General features: G+C 36.8%; 1 protein-coding gene across 1 annotated transcript in view; it reads left to right on the forward strand.

Moving 5' to 3' along the window:
* Positions 1-25,852, forward strand: part of PDE1A (phosphodiesterase 1A) — a 143,085-nt gene that overhangs the window by 89,664 nt on the left and 27,569 nt on the right. The window contains exons 2-8 of the mRNA XM_054381487.1: positions 2,946-3,059; positions 13,796-13,981; positions 14,397-14,463; positions 15,404-15,520; positions 18,180-18,320; positions 22,970-23,070; positions 25,499-25,624. Coding sequence (XP_054237462.1) covers positions 2,946-3,059; positions 13,796-13,981; positions 14,397-14,463; positions 15,404-15,520; positions 18,180-18,320; positions 22,970-23,070; positions 25,499-25,624 — 852 coding nt within the window. The remainder of the gene's footprint in view (positions 1-2,945; positions 3,060-13,795; positions 13,982-14,396; positions 14,464-15,403; positions 15,521-18,179; positions 18,321-22,969; positions 23,071-25,498; positions 25,625-25,852) is intronic.

Genomic DNA, 25,852 nt, shown 5'->3' on the forward strand with positions numbered 1-25,852 from the left:
ACTTAAATGTCAGCTCTTAAACTCTGACTATTTCAGTTTAATACATATTGTGATGAGTATATTCAGGTCATTCCTATAGAGCTACAGCCCACTTGATTTTGCTGCATTGGAAGTTAACTTTTCTGTCTTCTGGCATAGACCTCACGGTCATCCTCTGACAAGTGTCTGACCAGCAGTGCTTTGGCAGGATTTTATTGCCATGTCCACCTTCCTAGTGGGAAGCTGTACTATAGATAGAGCTAGATTTTTCTTGGAAGTGCACAGCAAAGCATGGGAGCCACTGGGCACAGGTTGCCACAAAGGACATTCCAGTTAGATATTGAGAATAAATAATCCACCATGAGGCTGGTTAAAAAGTGAAACTGTTTGCCCAGTAAGCTTGAAAAATCTCCATGCATTCAAAGCTTGAGTGGAAATACCTCTGAGAAATTTGATCTAATTTTGAAGTTATACCTAACTTTTAGGTAAGTCCTGCTTTGAGCAAGACGTTGGATCAGGTGGAGGTCCCTTCCAACCAAAATTATCCTGTGACTGTACGATAGATGTGCACTGGGCAAGCTGCAGATACCCTTGAGGACATCTCCACAAAGCATGGATGGATGAGATGACAAGATCACTGGTTATCATTGAATTATGTGTCCATTTGTGATTCTGTAACCTCTTTAGAATCACTTTAATTTTGTCTGAGTAGTTTTTACAAATTGTCTGGTCTGTTGCAGTGTTCTGCATTCCTCCTAGTCTATGAACTACTGCATGTCAAGCTACATCAGTTGACTGCCACCTATGCAGCAAGATACTGCAAGGTCATTGTGTTTTAAAGGCTCCCCCAGGTATTCCTTTCCTCCTTCAAGTATAAAATGATTCCACACATCTGTCATCTGATCTACACCCTAAGAAAATGTGGAATTACTGAATATAGTTTTAACACGGATTTGAAGCCACTTTGAGCTACTCTTGTTTGACCATAGCCTGGCCCCCTGCTGTGAAGTGTAGCATTTTTGAATTAATTTTTGCTTCCACTTTGGAATGTCTGATTTGGAGACATGCTCAGTCAAACACAGAGGAAACAGTGTAAGTGCTAGAACTGCCCTACAGCTATTTGTAAGTAGTGATGATGATGCTGCCAAACTCAGCTGGGTGTTTGGGCATTGGGCTCCGGAGGGCTTGTGTGTGTGTTCTGTGCTTATTGAAGAGTAGGTATTACAGGAGAGTTACAGTGCATGTGTTGGCTATGGACAGGTGAGTATCTATGAATTAGCTTCTTTGGTTGATACATAACTCTGAAGTGGAAGGTGTTGTGCACTGGAACTGCCTCCCCATGCATAAGGTTATTTCTATGTAGGTGATTTGCTCCCACAGTATTTCATCCACAAGCTTCTCTTCTCTGAGAATTTTTTTAGTACTGAACATTCCATTCCATTGATATGCAGTGCACTTTGTAACATACCAATAAAATATAGTTGCTAAAAGACTTACCTATGGTAAGTTCTACGCAAATTTGAATTGAATTAAGACTTCGGAGAAAAGAAGACTTAAAGTTCTATTTGCTAAAATTATCCTTGCAGGTTGAACATAATTATACTTAGGCCAAATAAATTTACAGGAAGTGATTGTATGGTGGAACAGTATTTTCCATAAACAGTATTTTCCAGGTTTATGAGATATTTGTTTTGAGTATCTGAATGTCACTTTTAAAAATTGTTATTTTATTAATACATTTCAATTAGTTCAAATCAAATATATTGTATATGCCAAATAAAATAATATGCAGTGTATAAGACAATATTATAGAACACATTGTATATTTTTACATAAGCTTTTTCCATGTCATAGATACAATTTCTTAATTTAAAGTCATCATAGTGCTGATTCAATTTCAATCCACTTTTAAACTAAATCCTTGTTTCATGCCTATTTTTTTCACATTTCATACATAAAAAAATCATGGAAGTTATGTTAAAATAATGATGTCTCATAAATTGCAGAAATCTTTATCTTACATGAGATAAAACTATAGATTATTTCAACTCAGAGATGTAACACAGAAAGAAGGAAAATACCTATACTTCTTTAAGCATCCATTTAGTCACAACAATATACAGTTACTCCTTAAGGTTTCCATTTCACTCCAGTTCTGTGACTGCTTTATGGTTAAGCTGAGCTGTGTCAGAAGTGTTCTTCTCATCACAGAGTTGAGGAAAAATCTGGTATCCAAGGAGTTTATCTACATAAGTGTATTACTACAGAGGCAATAAGATACATTACAAAATCCCTTTTGGGTGTATCTGTGTTTACAATGTAAAATAAAGTTCTCAAAACTAAAAGTAAAAGCATATTTGGGAAAATATTTTGGTTTTTCTAATGCTGCAGGCACCACCTTTCGTCTGGTGTGATGATTAATTTTCTGTAAATACAGAAATAGTGGAGTTCCACATTAGCTCAGACTAATAAGAAATGCAAATTCTGCAGGAAGAACATACTGGAGGCCAAAATGAAAATTAAAGACATTTAAATAAAGCAAAATCAGTATATAGTGAATATTAAAAAATATAATCAACTTTCTAAGCACAGAAAAAGTATAGTTAAGACAACTTGCAAAGTTTTATTTGTTATTTGAAAGATATTGGAGACTCAGGCATAATAGTAACTTCACCAAATAGTCTGGAATCACTGTGATGGTAGCTACTGAGTTGTCTTTAACTTACTGGAATGCATATGCCTTTTTTAAACAGATCTTACAAATTTAGCAAGCTGTACAAACATGCAATTCATCATTGTTATATGTGTTATAAATTTAGATTTTTTTTTTTTTTTAACAAGAGAAGCAGTGATGGTCTCTTGTCTCTACACTGGCTGTTGTGTTGGTTCCAATATTTCAAATAGAAAATACAGTCATTAAATTTGATATAAGTCATGCACTAATATATTTATTTTCTTTTTCACAGATTAAGATGCCTGGTAAAGCAGCTGGAGAAGGGTGACATTAATGTGGTGGATTTAAAAAAGAATATTGAATATGCAGCATCTGTGCTGGAGGCAGTTTATATTGATGAAACCAGGTAAGTCTAATGGGAAAAATAAAAATAGAAAAGGATGCTTGGAATTGCATTGTAGAAATTTGGTCTTTGTATACAATCATAACTGACATCAGATGAAGGTTTGCATGTCATAAGAATCACGTCTGGCTCTTAAGCAGGTAAGATTCTAAAGGTCATATATAACCCTCATCTGGAGAGTTTGCCTAGTTCTTGTCTCCCTTGCTTGCCCAATCTCCACAGTATAAAGTAATATGAATTTTCTGAAGGGTGGATTTTCTTCCCCCACAGGCCACAGAGATAATCATGCTGAGTATTCTATCTCTGAAAAAAATAGGCTATTTTGGAATGAAATTCTCACAAAGATGAGTCAGAATACTATAATCTGGCCTGTAAATACATAAATTCATGAAAAGCTGTGATTTATTTTGTCATGTTGATGCTTTGTAATGTTTGATGCTTTGTTTATGATTATTGTTGCTGGCAGTACTACTGGCAATCAGGTTTAATGTGGGTTGATTCCAATTAAATTTGTTCTTCTTGAACTGTATCACAGTTAACTAGTAACTTGCAGTTTATATCTCAGTGTCCTGGCCTCTGAGTTGTTTCTAAGCAGAATGGTCTTGTAAAGGTGTCTGCCAAAATTTCTTCAATGCTGCTGGAGCATGCAGTGTGTGCCTTGGTTCCATACTACATTTAAGGAGTCTGCAGTCGTACTGATTATCTCTCTGTGTTTTCTTCCCTCTTGCAAATTTGCATGTTTGATACACTGCTTGAAGTTTCCTTTGAAACAGACAATTCATACCCCAAATGTTTCCAGTCAAGGATTTGGGGTATCTGCTGACAGAAAGCCTACCCATTTGAAAACAATGAAGAATTAGAACAATAGCAAATGAAGCTGGCACCAGTGGTCCGTTTTTCAGAGATTATGTTGTCAGGCAGGATCACTTACACCGATGTCCTTAGCACAGAGTGCATTCAGCCCCAATTCTGTAAAAAGCTGATGAAACTGGTAACAGGGAAGATTTCCCTGAGCAGCCTCCCATCCACACAATGCAGATCTTAGTGAGACTTTCACAAGTGTTAGTAGCAATCCCAAGTTAAATGCACAATTTCAAAAGCATTGGAGACCTCAGTGACATGAAAAGGGCTCACAAGTTATAAAAATGTTTCCAGATTCAGTTAAATTCATCTTAACTGAGTAGACTTTCGACAAACCATCTTGTGTGACTTCCAGGGACCTGGGCTTTGCTAGAAAATGGAATTAATTTAAGGTAAATATTTTAAAATGTATTGGTAGTTAATATGCCACTATGGATATATTTATATCAGTTTTGCTAAAAGAATACCTTAAAATAGAATTACTTTAATTAAATTTACTTTTCAGCTTTTATCCCTTTTTCTGTGTGTTTGTTTGGTTTGCATTCTATCCTCTATACCCTTAATTTTTATTGACAGTGAATGATTTTGATTTTAATTTCTCTTCCTTGGACTAATGCAGTCTACATGAAATTCAGACTCAGAGTGGCACAATTTTTCAACCTGGTGGCCTTTTTGTTAAACTTGTGTGAAGCTAAAACTACAGGCTGAGCCTCTGCTTCTTAGTTGGACAACGTTATGTATAATGCTATTTTAAAATTTGACACTTCCCCATTAAAAATAATTTGTAAATTAAGATATTTACTGTAGGCCAAAGAGAGACTATACTTGCCACCGGAACCTTCATAGTGAACTCATTTGCATAGCAAACTGCAAAGATAATTACATTTTAAATAACATTACTGGTATTCTGTAGTCTAAATCTGCACTAAAATGTTTAAAGATAAGCACACAAAGAAGGTCTCTTTATCTTCTGGAGAGCAAATCCTTGAGGAACAAAAGCAGTATATCATTGAGTCAAATGGCAGTGGAGGCTGAAATGAGATTGTTTGTTCTTGTTCCCACCAAAGAATACAGGTTCTTTGTCCTGTGCAGAGCTACAGCTGTTGGGAGTCTGGAACTGACTTAATTGAACTCATTAGTAGATTAGAAATAATAGTTTAGATTGTAAGAGCATTGCTCATTCCTGCTGAGCCTAAGCATGCACTTTTATACAAAGTTCAAATTACTTTGGTAATTTTCTTATATATGAATTGATGTATAGATAAAAGTACTTGCTATGGTATAGCAATTACTACACCGAGTAAAGCAGAGAGAAAGCCATCTGAGTGCAGATTACTTTTATTAACAAAGTCCCAGAGGGAAGTTGCATGTTTTAAAGGGTATAATGGTTCCTGAGATTTGGCTTATAAGATAAAAAAATTAATGATGCTTAGTTTTATAAGGTACAAAGTATTGCAGGCTTAGGTACAAAGGTTCCGTACAGAGTTTTTGCAACTCACATGCTTTTTATTTTAAAACCATGCTTTAGCCCTGGATTTTGTCCTGATGAATTTACTGACCCACTGCTTACATATCCAAACAGAGGAAGACCTCAGCTTCAACCAGCAGTCTAAAAATCTCGTCTTCTTCCCCACCTTTCTGAGAGGCAGACTTCAACAGCAGCTGAGTGAAAGCCCTTCTAAATTTCTCTGCAGTCAGATTAGGAATAGCAACTAAGAGAGAATTGGTTAGGAGAATCCTTCTAATGCATCTTTCTGTTATAATGTACATCCTACTGAACAGAATAATAAAATGATCCAGCCAATAGTCCCCCACCTATTGCAGAAGGACCTTCTGCAATTCTTCACAGACACAGAGATGGAAAAAAACCCCAACAAACCCAAGAAAAAAAAAATCAAAACTAAGGTCAACAAAGAGATTCAAGTATGAAGTATGTCACAGAGTATGTTCAGTAATGTAGCCAAGGATCAAGGAAGAGCCTGGCCTGGGCCACAGCTCTGGGGAACCATTTATGCTACTTAAAAATTAAATCTGGGGCATTCCTCTAGGAAAACCACTTTTCTTTTTATAAGCCTGAGCTTTTTTTTCTGTGATCATTTCCAATTTCTTTCAGTAGGAGATATTTTTTTTTCCCTGTATATTGTTACTTCATTTGAGTTGATTGGAAACCCTGTATATTTCTACAGAGTTGTGTGTGCACATTGAAGCACGTGCAAGCATGCAAGCTGATGGCACCTTGAATCTTTATTTACAGTGCAACAATCAGCTGGGAAGCAGTTGTAGAATTCAAACCCATGAAGTGCTTTTATCTGCTCCTCTGTTCTACACTATAGCTTTTAATTTGAGCATCAGAAATCGTTTTTTAAAACTGTACACCTATATTCATTTCCATGCATGCTTTTTATAAAACTATGTGCAGCTGGGGTGGGGGAAAGGCAGAGAAATAGCAGGCTTCACTTATGGAGTTCTGAGAGTAGACTTAGAAACAGGGAGAGGTACTAGGAATAATCTTCCATAATTATGAAGCATTGTTTTGGGGCAAAGACTGTCAGTATCCCATAGAAAAGGCTCTGAGCTGATGGAAAGTTGGAAACCACAGTGAAATCAGACATGCATAAGTGTTGCTTTCCTATGAGCTTAATTAACTGTGGACCTATGTCAAATAATAACCTTGTTTCACAAGTGTTTTTCAGGACTACTGCATCTCTCAGTGCAGAATAATTGTAAGCTGTACTTAACACTTCCTTGAAAGAGATCTAGCACTTTGGTAGCTGAAGCAGAGGTTCACTCTCATCTGAAAATAACCTGTGAAATTCACAGTTCCAGTCCCTCAGCAGTTCTCTGTGGAGGAAGTTCAAACTTACTCAATAGGTGTTATAAATAATTCTGACAAATCTTGCAGAATTTTCTCCATTAGTACCTGCCACTTGGCTTAAGGTAGTGGAAGAAGGATATTTGGAGTCAAACAGGAAATAAATGCAGCCTGATAATTCGGTCATGACAGCTGTTCCGTTCCTTGTAAACACAGCTCTTCATTTGTGCTAACTGAGAAGAAAATAAGTCGAATAAAATCTAGATCACAGAATCACAGAACTTTCAGGGTTGGAAGGGACCTCAAAGATCATCCAGTTCCAATCCCGCTGCCATGGGCAGGGACACCTCACACTAGATCACATGGAAATGACATAATTAATAAAGTACATATGTATTGAAATGCCAAATAAAACAAAGAACTTAAACTTCTTGTGGAGAATGTTTTTAGGTTGTTCTGGATAAAATCACTATGTTTTATTCCAGTTATGGTCTCGTCATATTTTTAAAATGCTTTAATATTTTAAAATGTATACTTGATTTCAGGAGGATGTTTATCCCTGCAGGTTCAATTACATACATAGTTTTTGGTCTATTTTAGGCTCTAACGTCCTGAGGACTTTTTAATTAGAACAGATTTTGTTTCAGTAATGTATGAAGTAGATCCCTTTGATATAGCTGTCAGTTGCTTTGAGCATATTTGATTCAACAAGACAAAATAACAAATACAGGTTATCGCTACATTCATAAAGCAAAAGGAAATCTCATCAAGGGTAAGTGATGTTGTAGCAATATATGTTTGCATCAGACCTCTGGAAATGGTGAAGGTATTTCAATGATATTATTATGGTAAACACAGTCCTTCTGAAGAAAAAAACCTGTGTATTTAATAAAAAGTAAGCATTTGGATATGTATGATGTTATCTGAAAAGGAGGTCCAATGATGTCTGCTGCTGTAATAAACACCTTGGAGTATACTGAATCCCCAGTGCACTACTCCAGTAATACACTAAATGTTTCTATGGTTTCTGGACCTGAAGCACTGACAATCAAATCTTCAAATTGTGGACAAAAAGGAAGTAGTTTAAACTGTGATCATGTCACTTGCAAGAGAAAGGGTTTTGTCAGTTCATCTCACCAAATGCCTGCCTGACCCTTAAATTGTGCCACAGAAGTATTTGTGGTAGGAACATAGATGTGTGTATCTTTGTCTCATGGAGTCTAAGGAAGAAGAAAGAAGCAAATGCTTGACTAGATGCTGGTGCTCACAGAAGTGTATATTGAGGAAGCATGAATGGAGCTTAGCAACAACCTAACAAATAAACCAAGTCCTCCTGTTTCCAGGAGATCCTGAGGTGATGAATGGTCAGCATAGCTTGTTCTTGGGCAGATTTCAGTACACAGTTTTGGTTATGCTTGCAAGCTGGAGAAGGCAGCTTCCTGGGGTTTTCAAGTTTTCCAATAATGCAACAGAATCAGATTCCATGTTAGGCTGTTAATTAATATCTCATAAAATAATTAACTGGGATACTTATTTGATATCCCCATGCTTTTTAAAAATTATTTTCTAGGTATCAATATAGGTTCCTGCTGAGCATCTCACAGCAGAGATCTGTTACTTGGCATTACAGCATTCTGTTTTCACCCACAGCATACATCATCTAGCTGACTTTGTGAATCATGTAGTTTCACTGACTGTAAGGCTCTGGTTATGGAAGAAACTGTCCTAATTTAGACAGTGCTGTCCATTTAGGGGAACCAGCAGAGACAGAGTCACACCATCAAATCTCTTTGCAGGTGCAAGGACTGAGAAAGTTAAATTTCCTTGTATCAAACAGATGTAGATATTTGACAAAGTTTTAAAAAGCATATATTCCCGATCTCTCTACAGATGAATTTGTTCATTTATACATGAAGGTAACTCATGTTTCATTCACAGAAAAGTGGGGCATTCAGTCAGTGATGTAATTTATTTTGAGGAATGTAGACAATATTTTTTCTCAAAATTAGCTTTTTTGAAAAAATTCTCTGACTAGTAAAGAGAAGAATTGACCGAATGATAAATAAAGTGGAATGGGATACTGCATTTGGTAATTATGTGAAAAGTATGGTCTATGTAATTCCTTCTGAACTGACTTAGCAGAGGGAAGATTGGAAGTGGCAATTATTTAAGCATGAAGTTAAATCATAATCTTAAATACTCAGTCAGGTGTGCTGTGTATATTGCTGTCCTCCATTTCCAACCTGTGGTTAAACGTATTTTACCCGAATTTGTTTTGTCTACAGCAAATGTACCATTGGAAGTAAATAATTTAATTCATCTGTTAAGGGAATCTATAAATGATACTTCTGTAAAAGCTGCTATTGAGAAAAAGCTTGCTGTGTTGAAATTAACTCAGTATATTTCACCCTTATAAAAGCTTAATACATGCCTTTAAAATATTTTGTACTAAACCAAAGGTTTTTTTCTGAGGGAAGCTTACAATATCAAAGTTATAAATAAAATACATTGAAAATCTGTAACATTTTGATTAAAACTCTTAAATTCAGTTAAAATATTTAATAAACAACCTGCATCCCTTTTCTAAATTTTTCTGTATCAGAGTCATTGCTATTAATGTACTTGTGAGTCATGCCCTGAGATAGTTCTTGCCCTATAGAGGTTCCAGAATACCATAACTGAATTCAAAATGGGAAAATACATTAGCTCACAGCTCTACTCCTGGAAAATAATAATTTTGAGTCAATATTCTGTCCTGAACCTTAAGGCCTTAGGTATCTATGTCTGTATTTCTGAATAATCAGTACATGTTTACACTAACAATGGTCCCTTACTCCATTACTTTTCTGCTATTGCAATAATTAGATTTCATTCAGTCTATGTACTTTATTGCAATCAGTTGGTACTTCTTATTAGGAGGACAAGTCTTCTGAGAATGTGTTGATAAATGTGTTGGTACAGTGTGTTGGTAAATTCTTCATCCCATTTAGAAAAACCTTTATGTACAAAATAGCACCTCAACCATTTTTGCAATCTGTTTATGCTTAGTGGGAGTCAAGAGAATCTTTTATTGGATGTTAGTGGAAAATGTAGTGGCTATAGAGGATGTAAATATTAACTGAATATATTGATTCATACTCAGGAAGATAGTGAGACACTAGAACACAAATACTAGAGAAAGATGTTAATTGGCTATTTGGACTATAAATTCTTTGCCTTCTGCATTGCCACCTAGAAAAGGACCTTGATCAGTTCACTCTTAAGGGGTTGAACATTACCTTGATTAATTCACTAAATGGTAAAGAGTTCATACCTAATGCTCAATCCCTCTGGAAATCTTTCACCTACTCTGTTAGGCAGCAACATGACTGCTCAGTATTGATGGATTTTTTTTTTCCTCTTTAGTCATGATCTATTTTTTTTTCTTTTTTTTTTTTTTCCCCTTGTCTTTCTTCCCCTCCATAATACACCCGATATATTCCTAAGGGAAAAGAAATATACTTCTGACTAGTCCATTACTATGTTTAAAATTCTGATGGAACTAAATAAGAGGTAGAAATTATCACTCCTCAAATTTTGAAAAATTACTCTTGGCAAAAAAACACAGTACTGTGACAAGAAAATCAGCTTATTAGTACTATGACTGCAATATTAATTGATTGCTAGGATGAAATGCCAAGGGCCATATCTTATTCCCAGATGTGTCAATGGGAATTCCACTCATGGAAAAAATAGAATTAAATAACCCAAGCCTCCCCTTTTCCTTCCTACACATATATCTTCCTCGTATCGCATCTACTTAATACATTACTGATATGTGAGCAAAATAAGTGTATGTAATCCTGAAATTGTGACTTTATATTGAAAAAAAAACCCACAACTTTCTGTGGCACCTTCTGTTAGAGAACCTTTAAGACTGCATTTTGGAACATGTATCTTTAAACCAGAAAGTACATGCCTGCCATCTCTGACCAGGAACAGGATTCACAGGGGGGTTGTGGAGTCTCCCTCTCTGGGCATATTCAAAACCTACCTGGATGCATTCTCGTGTGATCTGGTGTAGGTGATCCTGCTCTGGCAAGGGGGTTGGGTTGGATGATCTTTCGAGGTCTTTTCCAACCCCTAGCATTCTGTGATTCTGTGATCTTCAGTTTGTTGGATTTGGAGGGTGAGGCTATGGACCTTGCAGTCACTCCTCTCTAAATATTTTCTAAGCCAGAGTTTCTAGCCTTGTGAACATATTCTGCATATACACTTCAGACTTCTGGTTTTTGCTCAGTATTTATAAACAATGTTGTATTGTAGAGTTTATTCAGCGAAATGATGCTAATGCTCAGTGATTGCATCAGAGGTGCATCATAATACGCCTCAAACAATCAACCTTAGTTACAGTAAGTTCTGAGCAACAGAAATAGTAACAGCAAGAACAGGCATCAGGGGCCACGTGATTTCCCTGATGCATTCACTCAGTAATGTGCATCAGTAGACTTAGGGGCCAGCAAACAAACTGCAAAATGGCTGAACGTAGAAAGAAGAAGGTCCGTGTGAGAAAACACACTTGTGGCCAATCAAAAGCTTACAACCGTTGGGTCAGAAAGAGAATTAAAGCTGCTGCAAGGTAGATGCTGAAGTAACGTTAGTACTTCTGGTTAATGTTTACAAGTTCTGATATTTCTTATGATTCTTTTTGTTATATTTAGTAAAATTTATATATTTACATGTGCATTTTGTAAAGTGTAATTAAAATTGCTGGTTGAAAAACATTGATATTTCGATGTCTTGATATATACATTTACTTTATTTGGATTATTTAAAAGAAGCGTTTTCACAGTCAGCAAGTAAAAGGTGAGTAATTTCATGTATTTCACAGATGTTGCATTTAGAGAAGCATAAATTTGGTAAGAGATGAATCCCCTTTGTGTTCTAGCAGGTCCTCAAAGATCAGAGGGGCTTGGGGCAGCTGGACTTCTCTGTTAACAGATATGGTAGTTGCTGGTACTATAGGTCTGGCACCAGACACCCAAACAGCCTGTCTGCTGTAGGCCTAGCCACATTCAATAGAAGCAGTTCGGTGCATGGACAGTGCAGTTTATTTACATGTAACATACACAGATTCTTTAAGATTGCCAGTGATAAACACACTAAACTACAGAATTGCTCTATAGCTCTAAACTATGGTTGTGGTCACATGCTTGATATTCCAGGGAAGCACTCAGCATAGTTACTAAAAATGTATTCTTGCTACAGGGCAGGGGCAATGTGAGCGGGGCAAACACATCAATCTGTTCCACCCCTTTGGCACAGAACTCCTGATCCCCTTCAAGTGAGATATAGAATTGGAACATACCTCATTATCTACAATTCTGCAGAGTGTGTGGAGGTGGGACTGCAGTTAAGTCATCATTCCTGGTGATCAACAAGTTGTTCCTTTACCAGTTGCACAGGACATTTCTTGTTGTTTTTTTTTTTTTTGTATGACTCCTCTGGTCAGCAGTGTTGCAGGTGATAAGTGGAAGAATGGAAAGGTGGGCCTCCACCTTGCCCCTTCCATACTGCCCATTGCCATAGCAACACAGACCACAGGGTCTCCACCCAGCCTCTGTGCCTGCTCCGGTAACCAGGTGTTTATTAGCTACACTGGGCTCAGCATTTTTTCCATTATTTTATACTTCCAACAACAGAATCCACAACATTGTCTGTACATATATATGGAAATATAATAGGAATAACAGTTTTTGTAATCAAGTTCTAAATAGATTTTTTTTAAAGTGACAAAAGTTGCAAACTGTGAAATGAGTTATTTGATTCTAAGAATTTGTGATCATTAAGCGTAGTTTGTATCATGCAATATGTAGCTGAATTTTCTTCCCTTTCTAAAAAATACTACCTTCAGATTATATATCTGTCTAGCCATTCATTTATTCAGGTGTGTAGACCCATATATGAGCCCTTGTCCTCATAATTAGAGAAGAAGGGCAAGTCATTAGTGAATTTATTTAAAGGCTGTTTCTAGCAATGTATGTGAGTGAATTTCCACAATGTAAATCTTATTCTTCCAAAGGCCAGAAATGTGTAGAAAATAGTTATGAGATTAATGCATCTGTGGGTCCTGAGGAAACTAGCGAGTGAAGTTACCAAGCTGCTTTCCATCATATTTGTAAAGTCAGGGCAATCTGGTGAAGTTCCTGCTGAAAAGGGGAAACAAACTCAATTTTTTCAAAAAGGGAAAAAAAGGAAGAGCTAAAGAAATACAGGCTGGTCAATTTCAGCCCTGTGCCCAGCAAGATCATGGAACAGATCCACCTTGAAAGTCTGCTGAGGCACATGAAAAACAAGGGTGTGATTAGTGGCAACCAGCGTGGCTTCAGCAAAGGCAAATCATGCCTGACAAATCTGGCAGCCTGTTTTGCTGGACAAGGAAAGAGCAACATGGACTTGTGCAAAGTGTTTGATGCTATCTCCCATGACATCCTGGTCTCTCAATTGGAAAAATATGGATTTGATGGGGAGACCACTTTGTGGATAAGGAATTGACTTGATGATTGATCACTCGGAGTGACAGTCAATGGCATGATCTCTAAATGAAACCAAGTGATGAGTAGTGTTCCTCAGGGGTCAGTGGGTGACATGGACAGTGGGATGGAGTGACCCTCAGTAAATCTGCTGATGATACCAGGCTGTGTGATGCAGTTGACATGCTGGAGGGAAGGAAAGGCATCGAAAGGAACCTTGACAGGCTGGAGAGGTGAGCCAATGCCAACCTCATGAAGTTCAGTAAAGCCAAGTGCAAGGTCCTGCACCTGGGTTGGGGCAGTCCCATGCACAAATACAGGGTGGGCAGAGAATGGATAGAGAGAAGGAATTTGGGGTGCTGGTTGATAAGAAGCTCAACATGAGCTGGCAATGTGCACTTGCAGCCCAGAAAGCCAACCCTATTCTGAGTAGGCTGAGTCAATTCTACAGAAAGCCTCTGCTCCTGTTAAATTAAATTTTGTTAGGTGTTCACCTGTCCATACCCCTTTTGCTTCACTCTGCCATCTTTCAAGTTACTTTGTATTTTTTGTAGGAAGCTTTTGGACACTGAGGATTCTGAACTGTCTGACATTCAATCGGATTCGGTCCCGCTGGAAGTGCGGGACTGGTTAGCCTCTACATTCACGAGGGAAATGGGGGTAGTGAGGAGAAGACCTGAAGAAAAGCCCAAATTCCGAAGCATTGTACATGCTGTACAGGCTGGGATTTTTGTAGAAAGGTGAGAGCTTTGTTTTCTTATGCAAGCACTGTATTTAACCGCAGTGTCTGATCCCTTAAATTATTAACTTGAAGCATATCTTTGAGCCAGAATTTATTTTTCGGTTTGTGCAATTACTCTTTCTATATAGAAATCAAAATGAAACCTCTAAATTTCTAATGAAATTTCCTGGATTTACGGCTTTGAAACGTCTATATTAAAATGTACCAAAGGCTGCACTAACATAAAAGAGTAAAGAGCAGCAAAGGAGCTTTTCTCAAGTTCATTAAAAGATTTATGTAGTATTTGGTATCAGACCCTTAAATAGCTTAGTGTTACTTCATTAAATGTGAAAGAAGAGTTTAAATAAAAATATAAATTGTTCCAGTACTTTTAAAAGGAGTGCTTTTCCTTAATATTTTATTTGTTCTTTTAGGATGTACCGAAAAACTTCTAGCATGGTTGATTTGGCTTACCCAGCAGAAGTGATAGCAACATTTAAGGTGAAATAAGTTTAATCATTGTAGAATTTGTATGTGTTTGTACTTATGTTTAGTGACTTTTAGGGTAAAGTCAATATGTTTTTCTACTGGACATGTCCTAGCCATAGTTAGTACTACAGAACTGAGCATGCAGAATAGAAAAATTAATAGATAAAAATTCAAAAATAGCGTATTGTTCTTTTTTTTCCCACTCTGATTGGTTATGATTTCATTTAAATGTTATTAGAGCAATAGAATGATATTTGTGTAGAAACTTTTACAGAAATGTGAGACATGGTTTGATCAGCTTCCAGTGGTACAGTGATCAGTGTCTGAGACAGCAGCATTTGTTTCCTTTTTAGGAAAGAAAAAGGAGAAGTCTTATTGGGATAGAGCTAACAAAAGACTGCAGCTTATGGAACATGGACAGAATTTGCTGTGAATTTAAGGCATTACTATCGTTCACCCAAAAGGCAATCTTTTATAGTAGTAAAGTCCTTATGGCTATGTATGCAATTAAAAAATGGTATTTCTTGAGACTCTAGTACCTCACCTTTTCCCCTGAAAATCCAACATTGTTATATTATTTTCAAATTGCTATATGGCTATAATGTTAATGGCGTTGCATAATAGCCTGTTTAAAGGATGGGTATTCACATCAACTCCATGAGGTTCTGTAGACAGTTTGTATGCAGAAAGTTAAATTTGAAGCATGTATCGTCTCATGGACCACGTTGCAAGTATTTTATTCGTATCTGGCACAACTATTTTAATCATTAATATTGAAATAGTCATTCATGTGTTATCTATAGTAGGAGTTCGAAAGAGTGGAACAATAAGAAGCCAGAAATTTCCCTCCTGCCCTACATAAATCCCCAAAATGTCTTTTGCAGCAATTAACTGGAAGCCTCCTTAAAGACATGTCAATTTTATGGTTCTTTTCTTTTCCCCTCATCTACAGGATGTTGATAAGTGGTCCTTTGATGTTTTTGCCCTAAATGAAGCAAGTGGAGAGCACAGTCTGAAATTTATGATGTATGAGCTGTTAACCCGATATGACCTTTTGAGCCGTTTCAAGGTCAGAAAATAGCCAAAAATATATGTCAGATTATAAATACAAGAAGGCCAGCATATGTTTGAAATGTTTTTTAATGTACAATGCAGTGCAAAATGTCAAGGAATGTGGCAAATTGAACATTGTTGTACTCCAGTATTTCTACCAAATGGAACTTTCACTCAGAGCATGCAGACAAAAAAATAGAAAGCTATGTAGACCCGAGTGAAGTCAGTTCAGGATAGGATGGTTCTACTGAGCTGAATGCTGTGAGTGCTAAATAAATAGATTATGTATACAGTCTATTTATTCATCCATCCTGAATCAGTGTCCCAGTTTCATGGAACAAAGACTCCTAATAAGGCAGAAAACTTTTCATGGTTTAGATCATAGAATGTTGCCCACCACTGTTCAGGGGGCTCAGGTGCACCTTCCTATTTTAACCAACTTGGGGAATCCATGAAGGGAAGATTTCTTTTCTGTGATGTTTGAAGGGTTTTGCAATACAATATGAAATACTTACACCAAATTTGAAAGACTAAGAGTAAAAATGGATCAAAATGCTAAATTTATCATTATAATAGTACTGAATGAAAGTTTCATTATAGTTTCAAAATATTACCACTGCAAAACTCCATGTTCCTTTTGAAGAGACTTCCTCACTCTGAGGTTAGTTTAAATATTTTAATTTTTACTGATAACTCAGACTCAACCTTTCCCATCAAGCTTTTCTCTTCAAGCTCTGGGCGCTTGAAGTCAGAACCACACCAGAACTATCACTGATGACACAGTCAGAGAGTACAAAATGTTACTGGCTCAGTTGGCTAAGCAAATTCTCAACATCACTGTTTACCTTGAAGGGTTTTTAAATAAATAAAAAAATCTTATATAATGAAATTATGTCAGCAACCCCCAGCTGACAACTAAGCACCACATGACTGCTCATTCAGCCCTTTCCCCAGCAGGATGAGGGGAATAGAACTGGAGAATTAGAAGGAAAGAAGCGAGAAAGCTCATGAACTGTTAAATAATTAACATGAATACATAAAATTATTTTTATTCATAATCGTAATATTGTGATGAAAAAGATAGAAGATAGAAATGAAACCCAAGAAAGAGAAGTGAAAATGAAAACAATTCCTCACCAGCAATGGACAGACACCCAGCCAGTCCCCAAGCAGCAGCCCTCTGAACAGCCTTCCCTCTAGTTTTATTGGTGAGTGTGTCATCATATAGTATAGAATATCCCTTTAGTTATGTATCAGTGTGAGTATTAGTTGAGGTCGGTTTGTCCTGGCAGTGTCCCCTTCCAGATTCTTGTGCACTCCCAGCCTACTTCCTGGTGGAGTGATGTGAGAAGCAGAAAAGTTCTTGACTGTGTAAGCACTGCGCAGCAATAACAAAACGTCACTGAATATATCAAGACTGATTCCAGCACAAATCCAAAACATTAGCCCCATACTAACCACTATGAAGAAAATTAACTCTACTGCATCCAAAAAAAAAAAAAAAAAGGGGGATTAGATAGTACTCATACTTACACAGATTTACAGATTACATTGGATTGGAAGGGACCTTCAAAGGTCATCTTGTCCAACCCCCCTGCAGTGAGCAGAGACACCTCCAACTAGATCAGGCTCCCCAGGCCACATTGAGTCTGATCTTGAATTTTTCCAGGGACAGGCCCTCAACCACATCCCTGGGCAGCCTGTTCCAGTATTTGACCACTCTCATTGTAAAGAACTCTTCCTTATGTTCAACCTAAATCTACCCAGCTCCAGTTTTAAATGTTTGCGCCCTCATCCTATCACTGCAAGCCCTTCTAAACAGCCCTTCCCCAGCCTTCCTTAGGTCCCCTTCTGAAACTGAAATGTAGCTAGAAGGTCTCCCCAGAGCCTTATCTTCTCTGGGCTGAACAGCTTCAATATTTTCAGGCTGTTTTCATAGGAGAGGTGCTCCAGCCCTCTGATTGTGTTTGTGACCCTCTCCTGGACCCACACCAGCAAGTCTATTAGTCTCTTGTGTTGGGGATCTCATAGCTGCACACAGTACTCCAAGGGAAGTCTCATCAGAACAGAGTAAAGTGGCAGAACCACCTCCCTTAACCTGCTGGCCACGCTTCTTTTGATGAAGCCTAGGATGTGATTTGCTTTCTGGACTGCAACTGCACATTGTTGGCTCATGTCCAGCTCCTCTTCCACCAGTACCCCAAAGTCCTTTTCTGCAGGGCTGCTCTCAATTTTATCATTTTATCAGAAGGAAGAGAAGTCATACTATCGGATTCAATGAAAACTTCTCAGGCAAGGTAAAACTGGTGAAGAAAAGATGGTCCTATTGTTAGACTCCTGTCTGTCATGCCTGTATTGTATGAGGAATACATGCATTCCTGGTACAGACAGACAGACATGCCTTGGAAACTGATTGATAGCTCTGCAGTCTCTTATACACTAACTACATGCTGTGCAAGGTCTATGTAGAGGAATATAAGATCTACAAAAATTGGGTAAAGATTCCCTGATGGATGTAAGATATCAGGCCTTTACATTTAAATTTTTTATTTTGTTATTAACTAATTTCTATTAGTTAATAGTGCATTTATTTGTCATTTATTTATTGCATGAGCAGCTCTGCAGCTGTAGCAGGAAAAAACAATAATATTATTTTAATTTTTGCTTTCCCCTAGATCCCTGTTCCCAATCTTATTTCATTTGCTGAAGCTCTTGAAGTTGGTTACAGCAAATACAAAAATCCATATCACAATTTGATCCATGCAGCCGACGTTACTCAAACTGTGCATTACATACTGATTCACACTGGTATCATGGTAAGAAATACTGCCAAGATCAACTTGCTTCTTTTCTCAGACTCTGCTGTTGAGGCTAAAAAGCATACATGTGCCTTTTCTTAAGGAAAAAAACTCCCTTGAAAATTGTACAGAGGTAGATTCTGAACTATCCTTCAGGCTGTGAATGTGATGTAATTTTAATAGTTCTTCCAGGCTCAAACTCCTTATACAGAGGAATAAAGGAGAAAAATGATCCTCCTTAAATCCTTTTTTGCTTTTCTTTGCCTGTGCTTGTGTATTATATATCATACTGAAGGAGATCTATTTGCAGGAGTGGGTAGGTGAGATTTTTTCACTTCCACATGAGAGCCTGGGAAGTGTCATTAAACAGGGAAGCTTTAATTTCTTCTGAGGCCCTGGCCATAGAAAGATATACTGAATCAATGCAAGCTTACTTAAATACTCAGCAGCTGCTTTTTCTATTACTTTGTAACCTTATGTAGGACTGCTCTTGTATACTGTATGTGGCTGTAGTAGGTAAAAGATTGTAATTTTTTTTGCACTTTGGAACTAAAGAGAGTCTGTGCAAACATTTTTCCTCTAAACACTTGTCTTAGATTTAACACCAGCAGTGGGAGTCTCCTCACTGTCAGCTTGCTAGGAAAAAAAGTAAATACTCACTGAAAGAAAACAGGCATCTCTGTCAATGGCCTGTTGATGTTTTGTCTTCCTTATGAATGCACTTGGAAAGTGATGGTGATTTCTGTTTGCAGAGCCCTGAACCAATTCCATAAGACTTTAGGTGTTTGTGCTCCAATACATACAAAATAAATGACAGTCATTCATTTATGTTAAGCCTTTTCTCACTGAAAGCTTTGCCTTTAGCTTCAGTGGAGGCAAGAACAAGTCCCTAGACATTGCAGGGTTTGAGTGTACTGTTTGAAGGAAATGTTTTACCATCTTAGCATTCTAAGCATCAAGTTTTAAAGCTACAATTTAGCACAAGTACTACTTGCAGACTGAAGCCTGAAGACTTCATCATCTAAGATTCCTTTTGGTGTTTTCAGGCTGAAACATAGGCTAGACAGGTGTTGCCAAGATGACTCCAAATCAAAGTCATGTACAATGTTCATGTATCAAAATAATATTATAGTATAAGAAAAAGCTTGGAAAGATTACATCATGATTCATATCCTACCTTTGTCTTCTACTGTAAGATCAACTGCAAGCTTTAAGTGATGTGAGACTTGTCTCAGTTGCAGGTGTACACCTGGATCAGCAGCTTAACAGGGAGGAAAATCCCTCTGTTGTTTTTTTTCATTATAGACATTCCCTTAGCCCTTCAAAAAAGGCATTAGCATCCAGATTTCCTTTGTGATGCCAGGACAAGTTTACATCTTCCAGAGCTATTCTAGTTAATTTGGGATGTTCAATCAATGATTAAATGACTTTGCCACACATTTTATGTATCTCTGAACACTGAATGAAGGAATGTGTTTTGTATTTGAATATCTGCTCTTCTGTTGGATGGATATAAGAATGAGATGGGCCTCTCCAAAATCAAGTTCTACAATATTGGCATCTTATCCTTGTAACTGTACTTTCCTGTGATTTAGACAACTATTTTCAGAAAATCTTAGCCTTTACTACAGTTACTTAGCTGTTAAACCTCATTACTATTGCAACATTGCCACAAAACATTCCTACAAAATTAGGACAGGTTTTTAATATTCACATTTCAATTGCTGAATTATGGGAAAGTTCTTGGAAAGACATCTAACTAGGACAGCACTTAGTCAAGATTGCCTTCAAACAGATCAGCTTGTCAGGCAGAAGGAATGTTTATATAAATCAGTGTTTAAAAGAGGGTCTAGTGCTTCTGAAGCTTGCACGGTATTTCTGTTCCAAATGTCATTTGCTGTTTGAGAACATATCGGTATCATGCAATTGTTCTATTTAACTTAATGAGTTTTTTTTCCTGTTCACTGGTCAACCTCACAGACCTGCACTCTATAATACTTTGAGGTTTGTTTCTCAAGCTTATGGTTTTCAGAGTATGTCCATTGTAAGGCTTCTTTTAACTCCACTGTATCCTCTAACAAATAACCAGACAGGACTCAATTTGATGCAATTCTGTATTGAATTCCTCTGTGGTTTTTGCAGAGTTGAAGTTCTTGTGCTCTCACTGTATCTTAAGGATACTCTCAAGTCTTGCAAAGAATTATTGTTTTCCTTGTACATTTCTGCCAGACACACTGAAGCTGAGTTGTAGAAAATCTTTTTCACAATTCCCATTTTTAAGGTAATGCATTTTGTATCTTTTATAGACACCTGGAAAACAGCCGTATTTCATCATTTGCCAAAAAAAAAGTGGGCTAGTCAGAGTTTGTGCTTCTCCACAAGCCTTTAGAGAGATTCCAGTGAGAAAGGACATACTCATTCCTCATTCTTATACTCACAGTTAAAAAAAAAATAAAATGATGTTTTCCATAAGTTACTGTCTATCTTAAAAGGCAAGATCCAACCATCTCAGATCAATGTGTTAGAAAGTTAGATATCACAGATGGCACACAATCTATTAACCTTCCCAAGAGAATAAATCCCAGATGATACAACTGAAATATATAATTCAACTTTGCATTTATAAAATCTTCATCTTTATAAAGATTTAAGAATCCAAGTCCCAGGGAATATATCTCATAAAGAACTTTTGAGTCATCGATCATCTTCCCACCATCCCTTTTCCTCCCACGTACCTGTATTGCTGAAACTATAGGAAAAAATGTCTCTCCTGTCAATAAGTGCATTGTGAGATCCCCCTTCTGACTCATTTTTTAAATCCATCATTAGTTGTTGGTTTTGTTGGTGTGTGTGTTGTTTTTTTTTTTTTTTAAAGAAAGGAACCAGGTCCCATGAGAGGTTGAAATAAATCTCTTTACTTATAATCTATTTATAATATTGGGAAACCTCTGTCAGTAAGAAAAGATCTTCTCCAATAGGTATTACACCTGCATGGCATAGTATCTTCCAGGACATAAGCAGGTTCCAGCTCTTTTCAGTCTTGCAGGCCTCCAGATACCTGCCTTTCCCTCTCCCTTTGAGAGAAACACTTATCTCTCCAAGAGGTTTCTCCTACCTTCTTAGAAATTCTTTAGCCAAAGCAGTTCTTTGATTCTCTGATTTCAATGCTTATCTGCATTTTGACTGTACACCTACAGTCCCTGGAATACTCACCCTCATGTAGTACCATATGAAGTTTCTGTGTACCCCATAGATGTTCTTCCTAAGGAATACTTTTCTATTTCTATAAATGTATTGTCTAGCATCTATTTTGGTTATTAAAAGGGATGATCTTTGAAAAGGTGTCTCAAAGAAAAAGTTTATGCTTATCTGACAAATAATTGTTTGGTTTGTATTCTCTTTGGTATGTTGAAAACATTGTGAAAGCCAGGACTGGTCACAGTCTGGTTTCTTGTGACACACAATACGTTGAAAGTCATAGTTTCCTTTTTTAGAGCTGCTCACAGTACATTCTCATTTCTCTGTTGTGAACTTTAAAAATCTATACTACTTTGCCAACAGCCAGTACTTGTTCTTCAGCAGTCTAATTTTGTCACTGACTTATTTAATTATTATCACAATACTTATGAGTCTTTCACTCTTTCCTTTCTTCTTCTTTGAAAGAAGTACTACTATTAGCAGCTTTTGCATCTTATATCCATTCATACACATATATGTGCATATATGGGTGCATAAGGATGAGATCACTATTCAGTCCTTTAGTGTAGAAGCTTACTTCTACACAAGAAAAGTCTGAAATATGTGTGGAAATGCTTGACTAGCATTTGACTTAATCAGTCCTATGTCTGTGGGGGTTAATTATCATAGGATTTTTCTGTTCCCATTTTCAGATAGAGTAAATTTTCTTCTCAAAGGTGACTTATCATTCAAGAAATAGAACTTGAAAGATAAAATAACAGAGGTTATTTTACAAAACACGCAATAGAGAGCAGCCTATGTTAGCAAGAGGTATAAAAGTGAACAAAACTCTAGGGTCTGAATTATTTTCTATACATGACCTGTATTACCTTTTGTTCTGTGTAAGTTTATACTGGCCTTATGCAGCCTCTTTTTGCATTACTACAAAGTATAATAAAATTTAGAACAGAAAAATCTCCAATTGACCTAATTTCAGTGCTGTGTACACTGGTAAAATGTAGTTAAAGCCAGTGTTGTACCTAGAATTTGTGATGAACTGTATATATTGTTCACTAAAAGACAAATTATAACTTTATAAGAGTTTTTTGGATGAATGCACCATAATGTGGCAAGTGCCATGTATAGGCTAGCAGATTAGATACTTCTTACTCAAAGCATCTACAATATATACTTTTGTAAATAAGTATAATATGTAATTATTGTAACAACTTATTTTTTGACTGCCAGTATTTACTTTACTAGTGACTGCAAGGTTATTAACTTGGTCTTAGAGAAATCATAGTAAGTACAAGGAGTTATTTTACTGTATATTAATACTGAAGTGTTATGGATATATAGTTATGTGGAATAAGATAAGAATAAACTTTACTTGAATTGAAGGTAATGCAAAACATTTCCCCTACTGTAGTGTTTACTCTGAGTTAGGCTGTAATAGAAAATATGACTATGATTTGTTTCTTACTTACTAGCACTGGCTCACAGAACTGGAAATTTTAGCAATGATCTTTGCAGCTGCCATCCATGATTATGAGCATACTGGGACCACAAACAACTTTCATATTCAGACCAGGTGAGCAAAGTGGTTTTTTAAATGCTGTATCTGGAGTTTGCTGTTCATTGAGCTGAACTGTTTCATGCCTTTTACTAAATAGAGCTAGGAAGTACCCAGGTCATTCCTGATTTTACAAATTGCTTCCTTGACCTCTGTGAATTAATGGGACTGCTCACATGAGCAAACACAGTATGTAGAAGTATGCAGAAGTAAGCTCCACAGTGTTTGAAATCATTATATTTTGGAGAGCTGACATGTCAAGAGATTTTAAAAGATTCAAAATGTAGACTTGAAAACTTCTCATCCCTCTGTTTGCTCTTTTAAATTCAGATACTTTTGACTTAAACGTTTCTTCCACAGTGTTGCCAGAAAAATACTACTTCATTTTCAGCAACTTAATTCAGGTGCTACATTATGTTTCAAGTTGTGTGTGAAACTTACTGGGTGCTAGAACAGAGGTAGAAACCTTCAAATACAGCTTTAGAAATACCTACCACAGGTTCTCTCCTGGCAGGTTTTGGTGGCATCTTGGTGGCATTTGTTTTGAAAAAACAAATTTGGAAAGACATCTAGTTTGAAAGTCATACCGATCTCATTCAGGTGTGTCATCCTAGACTCCAGTCCAGAACAACAGCATATACATCTCTCCTTTAAAATATTTAAGGAAAATCGCTAACTAATCCATTGTTGAGTGATAAATGGTACATCTGGTGCTTAACCTGGTGCAAAGCATCTCATTGCTCTTTCACACTAGGATATACTTTGTTTTTTAGTATCCTCAGTTGAGGAATGCACTTTATCTGCTCTTAAAAAAAACATTTCAGCAGAGCACTAACATATTCTAACAAAACAGGCCTGTGCTAGAAATGCTACAACTTTAAACAGAAGCATTCTCCACTCACTCATACAGATTAAGTGCCCGATGGTTGCATTTAAATTAAATCTGTATCATACTTGTGCCCTGAGATGTGCCCTTCAGTGATGAACAAATTCTGTATCTGCAGCTGAAATAAAGACATCATTCTTTTCTCCTTCAGCATAGTCTGTCTAAAAATAAACTTCAGTTTGTAGTTCCAAGTTTATATTACTTTTCTATTTTTGTCCTTAATATTTTGCTCTCAAGTATTGCAAAAGTGGAAAATTAATTAAGTTGTTAGACTTTGAATGTTACTTGTGCATACTTGCAAACAGATACTTGGTTTGTGATGGAGCTCATTCTTCTTTTCTAGCAGACCTTGGCCCTGATGTGACATCCCAAGGCTATGATTCCAAGCTTGTTTTGCCTCAGAAAAGCTGACAAAATGGCTGACATACACATAGCAAATCTTAGTATTTTTGAAAACTACTCTCATGTAGCTTTGTGGATCATGCTGTACTTCATAAACAGATGTGATTGGCAAACCACAGATTTGCCCTTGATTTTGACAGGATTATGAATGCAAACATATTGATAATTTATGTAGGTTATGGTTTATTTCCTTTAAATAGTTTCCAATCCTATTTTAATCTTTTAGATTCTCTGGTACCACCTCTTACACATAGCTGGTTACACTGAATATATACTATTGCTCAGCAGAACAAGAGATTTAATTTACCCCATTGTACACTGCACTGCTAAATCATCACACCTTTCCTCTACTACAGACATTCCAGTTCACCCAAACTGAAACACTTAGGAATTGTTTTATCAGAAGTGTAGCAGAGAGTGGAGTCCTGAGGTTGCTTGGCAAGTAAGATCAGGTCTTGAAGAAACAAATTCCCCAAGGATTAATGACATTTGAAGCTAAGCATGATAAATTGAAATCATATAGAAATTTGTGAAAAGCTATGTATAATTTAGGTATTGTAGGTTACTCTTTAATTAAGAGAAAAGGATACTGTTGAGGCTGCTAATGTTGAGGTAAGGGTCTGGCTCAAGGGGGCACTTGAATTCTATCAAATTTCAGTTTAGCATCTCTTCCATTCCACTGTTACAAGGCTCACAGAATCTTCTGCTTATGAGTGTCATGGGCCTAAGCACACCTCTCCCAGAACAGGGGTAGTAACTTAGTACCCATGCTATGTGTGGAGCCATCTCTGTTGGTGATTCACTGTGTTTTAAAGGGTTGTATTGACAAAGATGACGGAGCCTAATTAGAGCATTTCTGTTGCTCTGTGATATTGTCTGCAGTGAAGAAGCTCAAAGAACTCACAAATTTTTGTCACAGTTATATAAATAAAAAAAGTACACATTTAAAAATATTACTTTCCTACAAACTGTGTATACTATGATATAATGATGTTTTATACATTTAAGATGGAAACTATGAGAATTTGATACAATAGGAGCAAATAAGCATAACTTGATATATATAGTCAATAGTTCTCATAAAGAATACACAGTCCTACCTTCCAGAGTGCCACCATGAGGATATTATTGCAAATTCTGACTCTCTTTTAACACCAGGTCTGATGTTGCAATATTGTACAATGATCGTTCTGTTCTTGAAAATCATCATGTAAGTGCTGCATATAAACTCATGCAAGAAGAGGAAATGAACATCCTGACACATTTAACCAAAGATGACTGGAGGTAAGACCTACTGTGACAATAAAAAATAATTCCAGTATTTAAAAATAGTAACAAACTACTAGGTCTTCCCTGTGGAGTATATTTTAAGAATGCAAACTGCAGGAAGAAACTTTGGCACTGGAAGGAGTAATCATTACGTAGAGACAGGAAAGGCTTCTGTGGTGTAACAAAGTACTGTTTGGAAGACTCCATATAATTTTAGTTAAGTGCCTTTAGAAGGCTTGGTGT

Source organism: Indicator indicator, chromosome 5 (assembly GCF_027791375.1).
Source record: "Indicator indicator isolate 239-I01 chromosome 5, UM_Iind_1.1, whole genome shotgun sequence".
NCBI lineage: Eukaryota > Metazoa > Chordata > Aves > Piciformes > Indicatoridae > Indicator > Indicator indicator.